The sequence below is a fragment of the Thunnus thynnus genome, chromosome 2, assembly GCF_963924715.1.
Source record: "Thunnus thynnus chromosome 2, fThuThy2.1, whole genome shotgun sequence".
Taxonomy (NCBI): Eukaryota; Metazoa; Chordata; class Actinopteri; order Scombriformes; family Scombridae; genus Thunnus; species Thunnus thynnus.
In genome coordinates, this window is record NC_089518.1 from 12,149,902 (window position 1) to 12,165,121 (window position 15,220).

Consider the following 15,220-nt stretch of genomic DNA (forward strand, 5'->3'; position numbering starts at 1 on the left):
CAGGCTATTGGGTGCCACATCAATGACGCCATAGTCATGTTGACTGTCCCTGCATTGCTGTATGACATGCATTGCTAGTGACAAGCCGTCTTTGCTGATGTCAGTTGGCTGTGTCTGCTGGCTGGCCCCGCAGAAGCTCCAAGTCTTTCTCTGTCATCACGCCTCTCCTTCCCAACATGCACTGGGGCTGGGTTTCACTGCTGAGCGTGCCCTTACACTCACTTCCCTCCAAGCATGCACACATACACACACATCACACCATTGTGTGCACATACAGCTAAAACTAAGAGCATCCTTTTTCACTGCAGAGACATATCCAAATTTGCTCCCAGATCACCGCATACTTGTGCGCTAAATGCACAACAGATGTACTGCTTGACAACCGAGAAGCGAAGAAAAAAAAACACACATATGCCTGCAGAGCACACATGATTTGGAGCTGACCAGAAATGAGAGCATGTTGCAAACAGCCCCATATAAATTAAAGAGATAAGTGTTTCCAGGTTCAATGTAATAGCTAGATGTGAGTAACATCATGAGACCACCTGATGGAAACATAACATGTTTATTTCTGGCCAATCTACAAAGCTCATCGTTATTTTCTCGTAAAAAGTTGATTATCGGCATAACTCTGACCTTAACCTTGACCCTTAAACATATTCATTAGAGATGAAACAACCATTATCAGGAGAATGGTTAATCTTTCAAGTTGTACTATGTATCTTCTAATTATTTACCCTTTTCTGTTTTGTTTTACTTTTAGGCTCAGCCAGTAAGTGAAAAACGTAGGAAGGAAGGAACTGAGTAAGAGAAAAAAGAAGAAAAGAAGGAGGGAGGGGGGAGAAAGACAAAAGCAAGAGGAGAAAAATGACATCTCCATATTAAGGCCTGTGTTGCCGGTGTCAGTTCTAATTTCACAGTGCCTGTGGGGAGCTGAATGCAACCAGTCAGCTCTGGTCTCATCTCGTTCCTCCTCCATTTTGAATCAGGGCCGGTGAATCCCAAGCTGGGGGGAAAGGAATATTACTGGCAAATTGGTTTTAGATTAAAGGAGGTGGCGAGGCATTCTGCTTTCTCAGCTCTTTCCCAGGTGCACTTAATCTAATTTCATTAAAGAGATGAGGACGGATGATCACTTGTGTCGAAACATTAAGCTGGTCCATTTTTCCCATCCATATAAAAACGTTAAGGTTGTCAGCGGCCTGGTGGGTGGCCTGTTTGTTATTGAATATGATGACTCTTGGAGACCAGTCTGGATCTTGCAAAGCAGTGGGGGTTGGGTAGGGGGTATGTGGAAGGGGGAACACACCTACATGAATATATATGACTATTACCTTTTTCCTTCTTCAAGATGGCGACAGAGGGAAAGAGGTAAAAACCGTCAACATTGGTAATGATAGAGACGCACAAATAGAGAGGGCAGTAAATAAAAAAGAGGACATACTAGAGAAGGAATGATTTAAAGAAAAAATAGAAAGGTGGAGGTAGTGGTGGTGTTAACGGATATGTTTAAATCCCCACAGCATGCTTGTTTTTCGATGCACTGCTAGTCTCAGAGGGCGTACCCTGCCAATACATCAGCTGGGAGGATACCACTAGCTGACGAGCCATTACCGATAAGCTGGTAGAGACGCTCCGACGCGGTGATATGGCATTCATTCTGCACACAGCAGGAAGATAAGGGGGTAGAGGAGGAATTAATGTGTCAATCAGAGCCTGCGCGCTGCCCTGGCAGATGAGTACACCAGAGCCATAAAAGAGCTCATAGACAGGATGTGGTAATGGTCCTTGGAGACTCCCCTGGAGACAGATACACTTTCTGCTGAGTGACTGCTTGGCAAATAGGACCAAATAGAATTAGTCGACCTGGGTGTCCTCCGCTGTGGCTATGGTGATGCAGCTTTGGCGGCGGTAACGCACCTGACACGAGGCCGCTGTGTTAAAGCCTGCAGAGAATATAAGAAGCTCATGCTAACGCTTTGAACACAGACAGACAGCCACTGTATTATTTGCACAGAAGAAAGAATACAGAGGAAATTGGAGGAGCCAGCGAGTATGGCAAAGTGGGGTCTAATGGAAATAGGATGACACTTCAGGGGAGTGCATGAACAAACTGAGAAGGGATGAATCTCACTCTATTTCTTTCTCTGCCTCTCCAATGAAAGAAAATGACCATCTTGACTTGGAGTATCTCAGATGTGTCAGAGGTTGACAAGATTGGCTGGTTGATGGATTACAGGTGGGGCAGTGAGGGGAGGAAATGAATTACTAACATTTATACCACCATTACTACTATTAATAGTGGTATAATCCCAAACTATTACTGCTAGTAATAGTAGTATAAATGTAAAACATGTCTTTTCAACAGACATGTTGAATAATGCACAGTGTTATGAGACTGATTGCAAAATGTGACAGCATCACAAATTCAAAGCAGTTAATGTTACCAAATTTACCCTAAAATAAGTTTACCAGATTTACTTGTAAGTATGTTACATAAATAAAAGTACTAACCCAAAAAGAAGGAACAATGAACTATTGAGGCTATTGAAATTCACATGACCGAAATATAAACAAACTATGATGTATGTTAAATAACACATCTTATTCACAATTATATCAAATGTTGTCCATGTGACGTCTTGGTATCGCAAATGTCATCATTACACAAGCACAAACCATTCATTCAGCTATTTTTTTGTGTGAAGCACTAAACAGCTAACACGTGTTCTGGAGCATTTAAGTACATTTTAATCAACTGACACAGAGACATTAAGTGGCTCAAAGTATTTGGATCAAGAATAAATTATGTTCCCAATTCCATAGCATGAAACAGACTCAAGTACACACAGACCCTCTATTGCAAAGCAATTTGCCCAACATGTGGTTAGTTCCTTTATGAGCAATTTAATTTAGCATGGCTATGTGCAAACAAGCCAAGTGTTGCTTTAATAACAGTAAAGACAGAGAAAACATTCTTCTCCATAAGGAATCCTTAATTATATGGGTTTCCCCCAGGGGGCAGGCATAAGCTAAGCCATTCAAGGTCATCACTGTTATTTTTCCTCAACGTACACTGAATACTTCGCGTTGTCAAACATCATGTAATCTTAGACGTCAGATGACAGAACTCCCACGAAGAAATGCCAGTGATGAGAACACAACACCCAGATTCAAGGCTAGGCCAATCTACATAAAGATCCCCCCTCACAGCAGCCTCACACTGAACTGGAGGTGACCTGGCAATCTCTGAAGAATTCATGTCTGACACATTCTGGAAACACATCACTGCATGCTATCTCGAGCATCGCTTTGACACAAGCGAGCTTCGCAAGGTGCAGCAAACTGACTTTGCTGTAGCAGCAACTCGTCAGTTTTATTCAAATACAGTATAACTGATTGCACCCTGGGGGCACACCTGGAAGCAATATTCTAATTAAGTTAATCTGTGAAATCCTGACAATGTGGGTGTTCAGGTGGCTGGTAATCTGATGTGAAAGGAGCCTTTGTTTTCATTGGAAAGATACGGGAGGAGCTGGCACCTGTTTCAGCAAAACGTTGCAGAAAATTATCGCTGTCGAGTTATCCTGAGTGCGGGCAATTACAAATGACAGTGTTTGTCTTTCTCCTCATGGAACCCAATTTTTACACCATCGTTTGTTTTTTTTTTTAACTTGCGGTGATGGCCTGTCAAAGTATTTTTTTCCCCACTCTTCTCCTTTCCTCAGAAATTTGCTATGGGCTACATTAGCCTCTATCCAGCTGCTCTTTTCTTCTTTCACTCTTGGTAAATACATGAACATCAATTGTGTATTTTCAAAGTATCCACAACAGTGATTTTTTTTCTTCGCTATTATGCTGTTGTTCAGTTACATTTCCTATTGGCCACAAATGAAAGCTTTTCTTTGTCTCCTGGAACTGGATCAGTACCATCATTAGAACAATGGAAAATAGTAATACTTACCTTTGGCCTCTGTTCTTGTTTAGATAATAAACTGTCAAATAGGGTGTTCACATTGTGAAGCATTTTTGTTAATGGGTTACTTTGTTGTATTACCTTTTGAGATATAATGCAGTCTTAAAGCAGTTACAAACTGAGTTTTTTTTTTAAAGTCTATACTATATTTTAAACTCACTGCTCATGCATGTATGTAAAGCACTTGCTGTTTCAATGCTGTCAATCTGTCATATGCTGCTTGCTGATGCAGGGCTAACATTAGCTAGCAGCAATTTAGGAGAAATATCTGAGGATATCTTTCTTCTCTATGCAAATAACATATTGCGAAAGTGCGTCCTGTCACTGGCTGGTCTGAGAGCTGCTACAGACCTCTGGTTATTACTTTTTAGGTGGCCCTGAAACACTAAGTTCACCCCCACATCAAAAAAAGGCTCAAGACCAAAAATGAAAACTTAAGAACTGAGAATGAAAACTAAGAACTGAGACCTGAGCTTGGAGAGACATGAAAAACCAAGTTAAGTATCTGTTTGAGTGAGAGTCAATAGTTTTACACAGTAAAGCCAAGACAACTGTTTACATGGCTCCAGCCAACACCTTTCTTGTTAAGCATTGCCTATGGTTTGGGATTTACATTCATGGTTCATGTATTGTATAGAATAACTGTTCCTTAACTCACAATCTGTTGAACCTAATTTGCAGAAATATCTATGTTGAAGATGAATAACTTTCATCCAAGCACTTCTCTGGTCATTTAACCTTTTTGTAAATTAACAGGCTTATTATGAATTGAATCACAGTGTGAGTGCATGGCAAATTGTAATTAAAGTGACCAGGCTCAGACTGGCAATCTGGTAATTCTGGCAAATGCCAGATGGGCTGGGCCACCTAGTGGGCCACGAGGCCACCAGCATTGTGAGGAAAAAATTGTAGGGAAAAAAATTCAACCTGCCAGATGCAGACCACTTAAAACAGCCCATCTGATTGGGGGTTACACAGTCCCAATTGTCAATAGGCTACCTATACTGTAAGGCAGGTGCAGGAAGTGTTACCGTTGCCCCCCCCCCCCCCCCCCCCCCTTCAAGTGGATGTGTCCATCCATGAAATGTCTGAGGTCACATTTCCAGATCATCATAGGAAAGCTTGTGTCCATTGTGAAAATTAAGTTTTGGCTATTTTGTGTCATGATGACAGTACTGCATTTTGTCATGGACTACATTCATGACATATGATTATATTAGATTGGTTTTATTTGTGAAGTTACGGATTGTAGCATAAGTGGGCCGAGAGTTGAGTTGCTCATATCAATTGTCAAACAAATAAAATCCTAAGTGCGCCTTTTGGGGTGCCGACTTTTCCTCCAGGCTATTTCTTGGCTATTTATTTACTTATTACATTATTTTATGAAACCTTGTAAGTACACCTGTTGTTTGGGTGTCAATCTATCCATTGTTTAGCTTTTATGTTATAAATAACCTAATATTGCTTTATGTAACTCATAAGTGTGTATGTTGGGGAAAAATGGGAATTTAGCATTTTTTCATAGATTTTATGTTTTATGAACCAGTAATATGCTCACAAGTTGTGTTTCACAAGCTAAAATTCCACTTCATGACATGATGATAAGTGGATGAGAAAAGAAAGGCCTGAACAGGTGAAGCTGCAGTCTGGCTCTTGACGGTGGACTGTATAATAACTAGTTCCAAATTCAACAATCAGACAGCTGAAAACTTGGCAACAGTGTCTAATACTCCACTATGTCTTGAACTGCATCCCAGTCCACCTAAACTTACCGACATAACTGGCGCCAAAAGCCAAATATGGAGCTGTTTTACAGAACAGACAGAGGCTAACACATAACCAACAACATAGCAACACCGCTGAGTTTCTATATAACTGCTTGTTTTTTTTCTTCTGTTTCTTTTAGCAGTGTTGTTTAGCATCATAGTATCAAACTTTTATAAATTAAATGTCAAAAATTTTGACACTATATGAAACTGTTGCAAGTCACAAATAACTGATAGAGCAGGAAGGAAAACAAAACACTGGGAAGGAAACACTCTGAGAGCTTCCCTCCCACTTTACTTCCTTCTCTACCCCCCACAGTGATGCCAGGGAGCCGTATGGAGACTGACAGGCCTGCAACGTCTCTCTGTCGTGTCAACTAGCAAGCGCCCTCGGTTCTTTCTCGCTTCAATGAAGAGATAAAAGCCTATTGACTTGCCAGGCTACAGTTAATGCAAATTGGGCCTGCTATCAATGTATTATTTATAGGGAGAGCTGCAGACATTTCCACAGAACTGGGAGCTAAGCTTACAGGAGATTAGGCATGCTATCTCATTCATTTACCAGGGAGTAATTGCTAAACTGTAGAGGAATTAGGATGCGTGAGGTTCCCCAAAGGCGTTTCATCTTGTAACCAGGTGGCTGCCATCAGCCAACCACCTCCAAGACTGCGAAAAACAAATACACAGAAGTGAAACTGATAGACTACATCTGTCAGATAGTCAAATGGTTAACATTCAATGACATCACTGCTAAAATAATTGGATTTTTTTTAAGCACACAAAGGTGCTTATAATACTAGCTTAAGCTAGCTCCATATAATCATTGTTTTATACGTTGAAGATGTTTGCAATGAATGATTACATTTAAGTTACTGAAATAAGCCGCTGTTAAAAAATAGAGGTACCTAATTAATGCATCTTTAATACAATACAAAAATATTCTCTTCACTGCGCAGTGAATCTGACTTTTTACATGACCCACACAAAAATGGAAAAATGGGTCAGGTTGAGGAATAGAGACACATTGCGAAACAATTCAACTTCACTCTGTTAAATGAACTATGTTTTTCACAATTCAACTTATATTGCTGAAAACATGAATACATTACTGTGACTGAAACTTAACTAACGCTAACTCTCAAATCTTAAACTACAACTGTTTCCCTGGTAGGGAAACAAGCAGATAGAGGTGACATGTGCCATGTGATAAGATTAAGTACACACACACTAAAGCTCACTGTATGCAGCATATGCTATGATCTAGGCTAGAAGGCATATTTAAGACATATTCAGGCATGAAGTGCTCCAGAAATAATAGATGCCATATCTTTTTACATAGCAAAACAGAAAACTAACACTGAAAAACAGCCCCCTCCTGCACTGCATTTTCCTTGTCACTTTCTTGCTCTGTAAAATGCAAATGATCACAGTGGCGGGACCGGCGGAGTGTGTATTACCCCTCATCTTTTTTCGCTACACACTATGACTGTCTCCCTCTTTTAGTTGAGAGCTCAAATTTGTTATTCACAACTCTCAGCCCCTTCATGTGGTGGGTGAATAAACACAGGAAAGGCAGTCTTACCTTGTCGTCAATATCACTCTCGCTGTCACACTGTAACAGAAAAGAGACAGACACAGGAAATATAAGGAATTATTCATTTGGCTCCCCCCAGTAGCTCATAATCAGTGCAGATGTTATTTTTGTATGGAACCTCTCATTCACTGACAGCTTTCAGTGCAAACGGCAGAGGATGAAGAGGGAAAGGAGAGTGTGGTAGTCTAAGAGAGGTTTTCAAGTTTCTAAAGCAACACAGCAGCACAGGACCCTATTCTGGTGTTTCTGTCACAAATTCAATGCCGTAAATTTGCAAAAGATGAAAAAACGAATAATACTATACAGTTGGTTCTTTTATAAAGAGCCTGTTCAATGACTTTGCATTCAGCTGCAGCTTGTCATTTAGCCTTTTAAGTGTGCTTTAAAATTGGACGATAGTATCTCAAGGACACAGAGAGCATAGGCTTTTTGAATACTCAAACACAGTGCCTATTAAGTGTGGTATTTCAAATTCGCCTTGTGACAAACCAGTCTTTAATTTGTATGTCAAACTTCTACAGGGATAAAGGAACTTAATAACAAGAGAGGTTGTATTCTGAAATCCGCCTCGTCTTGCACGGCCAAAGGCCAAATCGCCTTCTATTCAGTCGAAAAGTGAAATGGTTTTTCAACAATTTTAGAATTTTACTGTATGAGGATAAGTCACAGCACCATTAAAATACAGTGATCAGGCTCAAATATCTTGAGAACAGGGTCAGCCTTAGAAAATAAAAAATAAAAAAAACAAGAAAAAAAGAAAAAAGTCAGACCTTGTAACTGACAAACAAATGGTGAGAATACTGCAGATACTGAGGGACATAGCTTTTCAGTCCTGGCATGTTCACAAGCAGATATCTCTTTTTATCAAATAATTTGAAAAATGTTAAGTCAGTAACCCTGGCTTACATTGGTTGTAGTTTTTAATGTACTAAAATACTCTAACTTTAATCTTTATGGCAAACTTAACCACATTCCTTAACATAACTTTCACCCACGAGATCCTTGCTTCCGTTTCTCACATTTATTTGTCACTAAATGCTCTTGGCTGGTAACTCTCTCCCCTGGGACAATAGATAGTGAGGTTGTGGAAACAAGAGTGGTCGAGCTGCAGGCCAGTCCCACTGGACCTCACAGCAGGATGCATGAGGAGCAGAGCAATTCAAGCGAAGAGCCACATAGAGAGGGAGAGGGCCCCCAGTGAAAAACTGTCTTCAATCTGTCAATTAAGTCCCTGTGGCAACATATTTAAGTGGATCCTCTTTATTTTGTTTGACTCCCTTTCAGAGCTGGGCACAATGAGGAGGGAGCTGGGTCAATGGAGGCACAGCGGCCCTTTGTTGCGAGTGCGGTGGGTCCAAATGTATAATTAAGTAACGAGAGTAATCAGTGCAAGGGCTCAGTGGCCAAGATCTCTCAGGAGAGGAGAGTGGAGGGGGGGAGGGGCTTCCATGCCTCGTGATTCATCCTACTCTGCAAAGACAAGGGATACAGCAGGAGTCCTTGCTGGCAGAAGCTTTAAGTGAAAAACATTGTGGCTCAACCCCTTAGGAGGGTTTACTGTTGTTTGCATCTCTGTCTGCAGAATAGCAACTCCAAGAAATGCCTGAGCTCCTATTGTTCATACTGAAGCACAAGACATAGAACAAGAACATACACCTGTTGGAGGATAAACACAGAAAAATTATACATTCAATGTGAGGCTTTCTTCCTGCTGAAGTGACTGTTGTTTATGATTCCAGAGCCTCTCAGTGAGCAGCAATGAAAGAGAGAAAAGTGAAAGCAAAAAAAGGGTGCATCACAACAGACAATGTACCTGTGAGAAAGGAAATGGCCTGATAACAGTAGTGTACTTGTTTGAATGTGGTTGAGTGTGTGGTTTTTATTAGAAAATATTTGACATGCTATGCAAAAGTGTGTGAATGTGTTTTCTTTATTTCATATTCATTCAATTATGATTAGCTGTTCTGTATTAAAGGAAGATGGCTCTTAATTGCTAAGAACCGAAGGATAAGAAAATAAACTTGTATAAACGTATGTGTATATACCGACATGTACTTGTCCTCTTTTCTCTCGAGGAATGTTTGAAAACTCTAATTTCAGGGCTTTTGCTTGTCAAAAGACCTCCATTACAGAGTGCAGGGCATTAAAAAGAGAGAGTGGCTTACGCTTCTTGTCAATCAATTCCCCATTCAGACTAGGGATTCTGGACAAATTAATTATCTGCCATTTCTATACTGCTTGTTAGGGGCACATCACAACTTTAATCACCACCCATTTGTTCCCTCATCACTCTAGCATTTGATCTGAAAAGAATCACATTCAAAACAATGTTCCTCTCCATCTTGATCCATCTTTGAATTACAAAAAAAAGGAAAATTGATCCAATCTCCAACTTTGCCTCAGCCCCAGGAAACTGGTATAAATGTATTCTTAGCATGCAGCTGAACGGATGACTTCCATCTCACAGCGGATCTGAGTTCCTCTCTATTACTGGGGACGAGTTTAAACCCTAGGTGATGGAGATGAACAACTGACTTGGTCTATTCCCTGGGTGCATGCTTGGCCTTGTTGTTGCAGCAGTAGCCATGACACAAGAGATGAGGCCTCACAAGGCTGGATCTGGCGAGGAGGAAAAATAATATCAAAAGAGCACAGCATGGTGCTTATCCTTTTACAAGAAGCATGCACTGCAGCAGAGCGTAAAGAGGAATACAAGCCGCGGCTCAGACAGAGACAGAGAGAGACACAGCACAGCAGGGGACGGAGAGGCAGGTAGAAAGGGGGAACAAAACAACAGTAAGAACAGGCAGGGGGGATGCTATAGAGATGAAGGGATAGATGGATGGAAGTAGTGTTAGAGCAGTTTTTGTCGGTACTGTATGTGATTGCCCTGTTCAGCTATAGCACATGGTCAAATCAGAGAAAAGAATACAATGAACCTATAAATGCATAAGATTGGCTCATGTGTCTGAGTGCGTGGGTGTGAGAAGAGCACCACGTCATTTAGCACTCTCTGCTTCTTTGAATATCTACACCGGGGAAAAGACTTTCAGCAAGGCTATACTAGAAAACCAAATGGTGAAAATGCAAAACCACAACCCCAAACAGAAACCTCCCTGAACAGCACGTCTGGTGGTCAGGGGGGACATTGTTAAAATCGGAGAGATATGCTGCTCACTAAGCTGTCTGACAGGAGCCAAGCCCCCAGTGGTTTGTGTCTCTCATAGATGTTCACAAACCAAACACACCAAAAAAAACAAAAAAAAAACAAAAAAAAAAAACTGGCTGGCTCTTCAGAGGCAGGGAGCAAGCAGCAACATCTGCACCTGGCAACCGCCAGCTACGAAGGGTAACAGGGGACCGGCTTCAGCGGATGGCTCATCCACAACCCTCCCTCCCAGCCTCCCACCTACTCTCCAACTCTCCCTCCCCTCAGCCAGCGCATCAGACGGATGCGTTTGACATTTACACAGCTTTCAACACTTCAGAGACAGGAGATTTATTCCGCCAGCGGCCCTGGCTAGAGCCAGGCCTCGACCTGGGCTGGCCCCCATGACAACCCTGTAGCTCAGCCCTGAAATGAGGCAGGGCTGAGGAGAGAAGAGCAAGAGGGAAAAAACAGAGAAAGGGAGGGAGGGATGGATGTCTCGATTCTCCTGGACATTCTCTCTGGCAGATTCCGATAGACGTGCAAGGGGAAGACAATAAGCGTTGCGCATCCCGGAGCACATTAAAACGACTGGCCAAATTAATCACACAGTTCCACTTGTCACACTCAGAGGACAGTCTGCCATGAATTCTGCCTCAGAGATAGAGAGAGAAACAGAGGAGGAACTTGCCCAGCTACGCAAATGCTGGCACGGCATCAGCGACTGTCTGCCTGAATACTGATCGCAACCCTGTACTTGCTGCAAGAAATCTAAAAAAATAAATAAATAAAAAAGGGAAAACAAGAGCTGCCAGAGCTGCTGGCATATAAGTGTCACTGTCAGTTCCTTCTCAAAATAAATAAATAAATAAATAAATAAATAAAATGAATACAAGTGAAAAAAGAGAGCATATGCATACAAGTATTTGTGCTTTCACAAAACTATTTGTGACGAAAGCTTGGCTGTAGTTTTTTTTTTAAATCATATTTTATTTCATCATATTGTAGTTTAGTTTATTTATAAAGTCAGTGTATGGAGTGTTCCCACCAGATTATGTCGTGTAATGTAAGGACTTCAGATGCATTGGAGCGGGCAAGTTACAGTAAGTGTGTGATTAAAAGTGAAAGGATATAACAACATTCAAGTGTCCAACTGTGCTCTGTTCATGGCAGTCCAAAACAATGCTGCACCTACATTTTTAGTTTGTGCCAAGGACTGAATGTCTTAATTAAACACTTGATGACTAACAATTAAAAGTAGGGCCATAACAACTCTGACTGAACGGTGAGACAGCAGCTGCTCCACTTGATCCCTCAACCAAGTGAATAAGGTGACTAGCCGACAATGTAAAAAAATCATACTGACAGGAGAAATGGCTTCAATTTAGGAGACATCTGTCCAGGGACGTATACTGACATACCCCTGATTGTAAGGGAGAGACTACTGACAAACCTCGATCTCCTAGAGTGAGAACACACAGAGGGGGTAATGGTCCATTTAGATAGTCGAGGACCAAAGCAGTGTCTGATACTGGTGGAACAACACCAATTTCCTCCTGTAATTTCCCTCCTGCGGCTGCTGGGATGAAGTGTGGAGACGACGATGCGGTGGCCACTCTGATGGGGTGTAGAATCAGAGCCCAAGGTCCGCTGGAGGACCTCCTGCAAGGCCTAAGACATCAGCAGGGTATCTGAAAGTCTCCTTGGCCTTATGGTGGAGGTTGAAGCCTTACTTCAACTCAGCTTTCATAATTTATCAACAGGATGTTTTGTTGCATGCTCTTATGTTCTCACTCTCCTTGAAGCGAACCGAGAAAAGCCATGAGTCACTAAAAAGTTGAGGAGGTGGTGTGTGTATGTGTGCTAGGAAGCGTGTGAGTGGGTTGTTATGAAATCAAGATAGTCATATAAAAAATAAATCTCTCTGGGTGCGTCAGATATCCATACAACTTCATGACTACTGTGCACCTTACCATTGGCGCAAAAACCTTAAAAATCCTCTTCTATTAATATTAAGGTTCACATACCTCACACGCATTTAAATATGTCAACTCAAAAGAGAAAAAAAATCAAGTGATTGTTCTTGACCTCACTATCTGTGTCTGAAAGCACCACCTAGCAAACTGGTTTGATCACAGGATCAAATCTATACAGCCATTTGACCCTTGACCTCACCAGCAGGCAGCATGGGAAGTCAGCTGATTACCCTGGGTCAGCCTAGGAGCTCTGGATTAGGAAAGTATTGATCCCAGTGAAGATGTAGGCTCCAGAGGGAATGAGATTGAGAGAAAAAGCTCTGCCAGGGTAAAAATCATATCGACCAGCAGAAGAGGCCTAGATGGGCTCTCGCGTAAAACCATATTTGAGCCGGGGACTTTGGAGTTGGCTGTGCAAACAGAGAGACGGCTTCAGCAAAAGCTCCTTTCACAGACGCCCACTGACAGAGAACAGAGAGAATGAGAGTGAAGGAAGACTGAAGAAGACAAGCTTGGAGAAATGCTCTTTGCATTAACCAGATACACAGAGGCCTCTGGTTCCGAGCTGACACACTTAAGGGAAGAGTCAGCGGGGGTCATGTAAATCAAGTCGGGGTGAGGAAAGATATAGTCCTGACCTGGGGCCAAACTAAGCAGACTTTAACATTACCCAGAGTCCATGTAAACAGCACTGAGACCTGGCAGCGCTCTGCTTCACTTCCATGCAAAGTATGTGGTGAGGTCGAGGAGGAAGAAGGGGAGGGGATGTATGGAAAGATTGATGGTGATAGTGGTGGGGGTAAACTTGAAGAGCTGTCCCCCTTCTTCACTAAATTAAAGGACCGCCTTGTCATTTCCAACAAGAAATCCCTCAACCTTTGCTTTCAGCACTTGCTGGGGGGGTGACAGAGCCGGCTGGGCTGCTGGTGTGATCCTTGGAGTAGTTTGGCGAGGGAAAAACAGACAGTAATGGCAGATGTACGAGGGAACAGGGAGCATTTATTCAGCTCAGAGAGAAAGAAGAAAACTGCCAGAAACCAGAAAGGACAGGGAATACACAACTGTGTTATGAATATAGTTGTGGAAGAAAAATGAGGACATAGGTAAGAGAGAATGAGAGAAAAAAACCCCACTGATTTATGTTTTTTTCTCACCTCGTCTTTCATAAGGCTCCCTTCGGCTTCTTCTTGTCTCTGCTGACCATATGACTGTAGCTAGCTCGATAGCTCGCCTTCAGAGGTGAACGCACACTCAAATACACACATGTACAACCCTCAGCACCTCCCAGTGTTTTGACATGGCCCCAGGCCCGGTGCTGCTGAGCTGCAGCAGCAGACACTGGGCATTGGAAATTTAAGTCAGGGCGTAGGAGAAATTAGGCGAGGAGGCAAGGAAATGGGATGTTGACTTGAACTGGCCCTGGGGGCAGCTGAGAGTCTCCCTGTGCAGCTCCGCTGGCTGCCTGACAGTTTGATGGAGCGAGTGGAGGCTTCCCCGCGGCCCGAGCCGCCGTCTCCAACACTGATGTAGCTCAGTGAGGAACAGATTGAGCCTCCAGGCATCGCTCTGTACTGCTACTCCCCTCCTCTCTCGCTCTTTCTCACTCTCTGCACTGCTACTACAAGCTCTCTCTCTCACTAATCCTGTCAAGCCAACACACAGAGACATGTACACACAGTGCATATGCATGCATATACATACTATGCACAATCACACAAAATCACATACTGTATGCACACATAAAAACACTTAGATACACAGAAATAACAGCAACACCCACAGAGACCTTGGCTCCCTCTTTCCTTCTCTTCCCTACGACAGTAATGTGATGAGCACTACAGATGCTGTTTACTGAGCTCTGGCCGATGCACAGGGGGAATGAGGAGGAGAGGGAGGTGGGGATGGAGGGAGAGGCAGAAGGAGGTAGAGTCAGGGGGCTGGCAGGCCACAGCCGTAATGAAAAGAATCTGGCGGCGGCCCACTGTGTGCTGGTCATGAGAAGCATGTGCCGCCGGGGGGCTCTACTGCTAATTTAAGGGGGCAGCCAAGCGTTTCACGCTAGACTTGTCATCGGGCCAGAGGGGGCATTCATACTGGGTGACAGCAATTGCAAGAGGGCGGGTAGGGGTTTGGGGAGGGGGATTGAAGAGAGGGAGAAAGCTTCAGTCCCTTCCCCCTCCCTGTACCTCCTGCCCCCCCTATGCAATGATCAAACGTTATTGTAGGCAGGGGACAGAATTACAAATGAGTGTCCTGTGGCAACGGCTGCAACTGGATTCAACTCCTCTCTCTGCTCTGTTCTCTCTCCAGGTGGCCACAAGGGGCACACCTCATCCTCTAACCCCTGCTGTCCAAACAGGATTTAATACTTGCATCTTCCTAGTTAACATGACAATAATAATCTGTTACAAAACCCGGCGGTTTATACTACAAGTCCTCCAATTAAAGGACAAAATATGTTGTTGGTCCATGCCATCCAGAATGACACATATTATGTTCACTGTTGGTAGGAAGCAGGAAACAAACTGCTGTCTCCGGTGTTAAAGTATGACTTTTTATCGCTCTATAATAACGTCACACTGTTTCCTCCTTTGCTACTGGCGGAAAAGAGTCATAACTCCTACAGCCACTATAAGGCTTTGTCACTTGATCATAAACTCATATCGTTTTGGGGCATTTACTGAAATGAGGAATAGTCTCCTTTTTCTTGGGAGGACAGTCTCCGTTTTTAAGACCACAATATCAGACAAAGAGGTCCTA

General features: G+C 42.8%; 1 protein-coding gene across 10 annotated transcripts in view; it reads right to left on the reverse strand.

Moving 5' to 3' along the window:
- fbrsl1 (fibrosin-like 1) overlaps positions 1-15,220 on the reverse strand; it is a 291,901-nt gene that overhangs the window by 86,708 nt on the left and 189,973 nt on the right. For 8 of the 10 annotated variants that reach the window (XM_067603427.1, XM_067603458.1, XM_067603433.1 and 5 more), the window contains one exon: positions 7,325-7,354. The exons of the other annotated variants lie outside the window; for them this stretch is intronic. In XM_067603427.1, the coding sequence (XP_067459528.1) occupies positions 7,325-7,354 (30 nt within the window). The remainder of the gene's footprint in view (positions 1-7,324; positions 7,355-15,220) is intronic. 10 annotated transcript variants of the gene reach the window in all.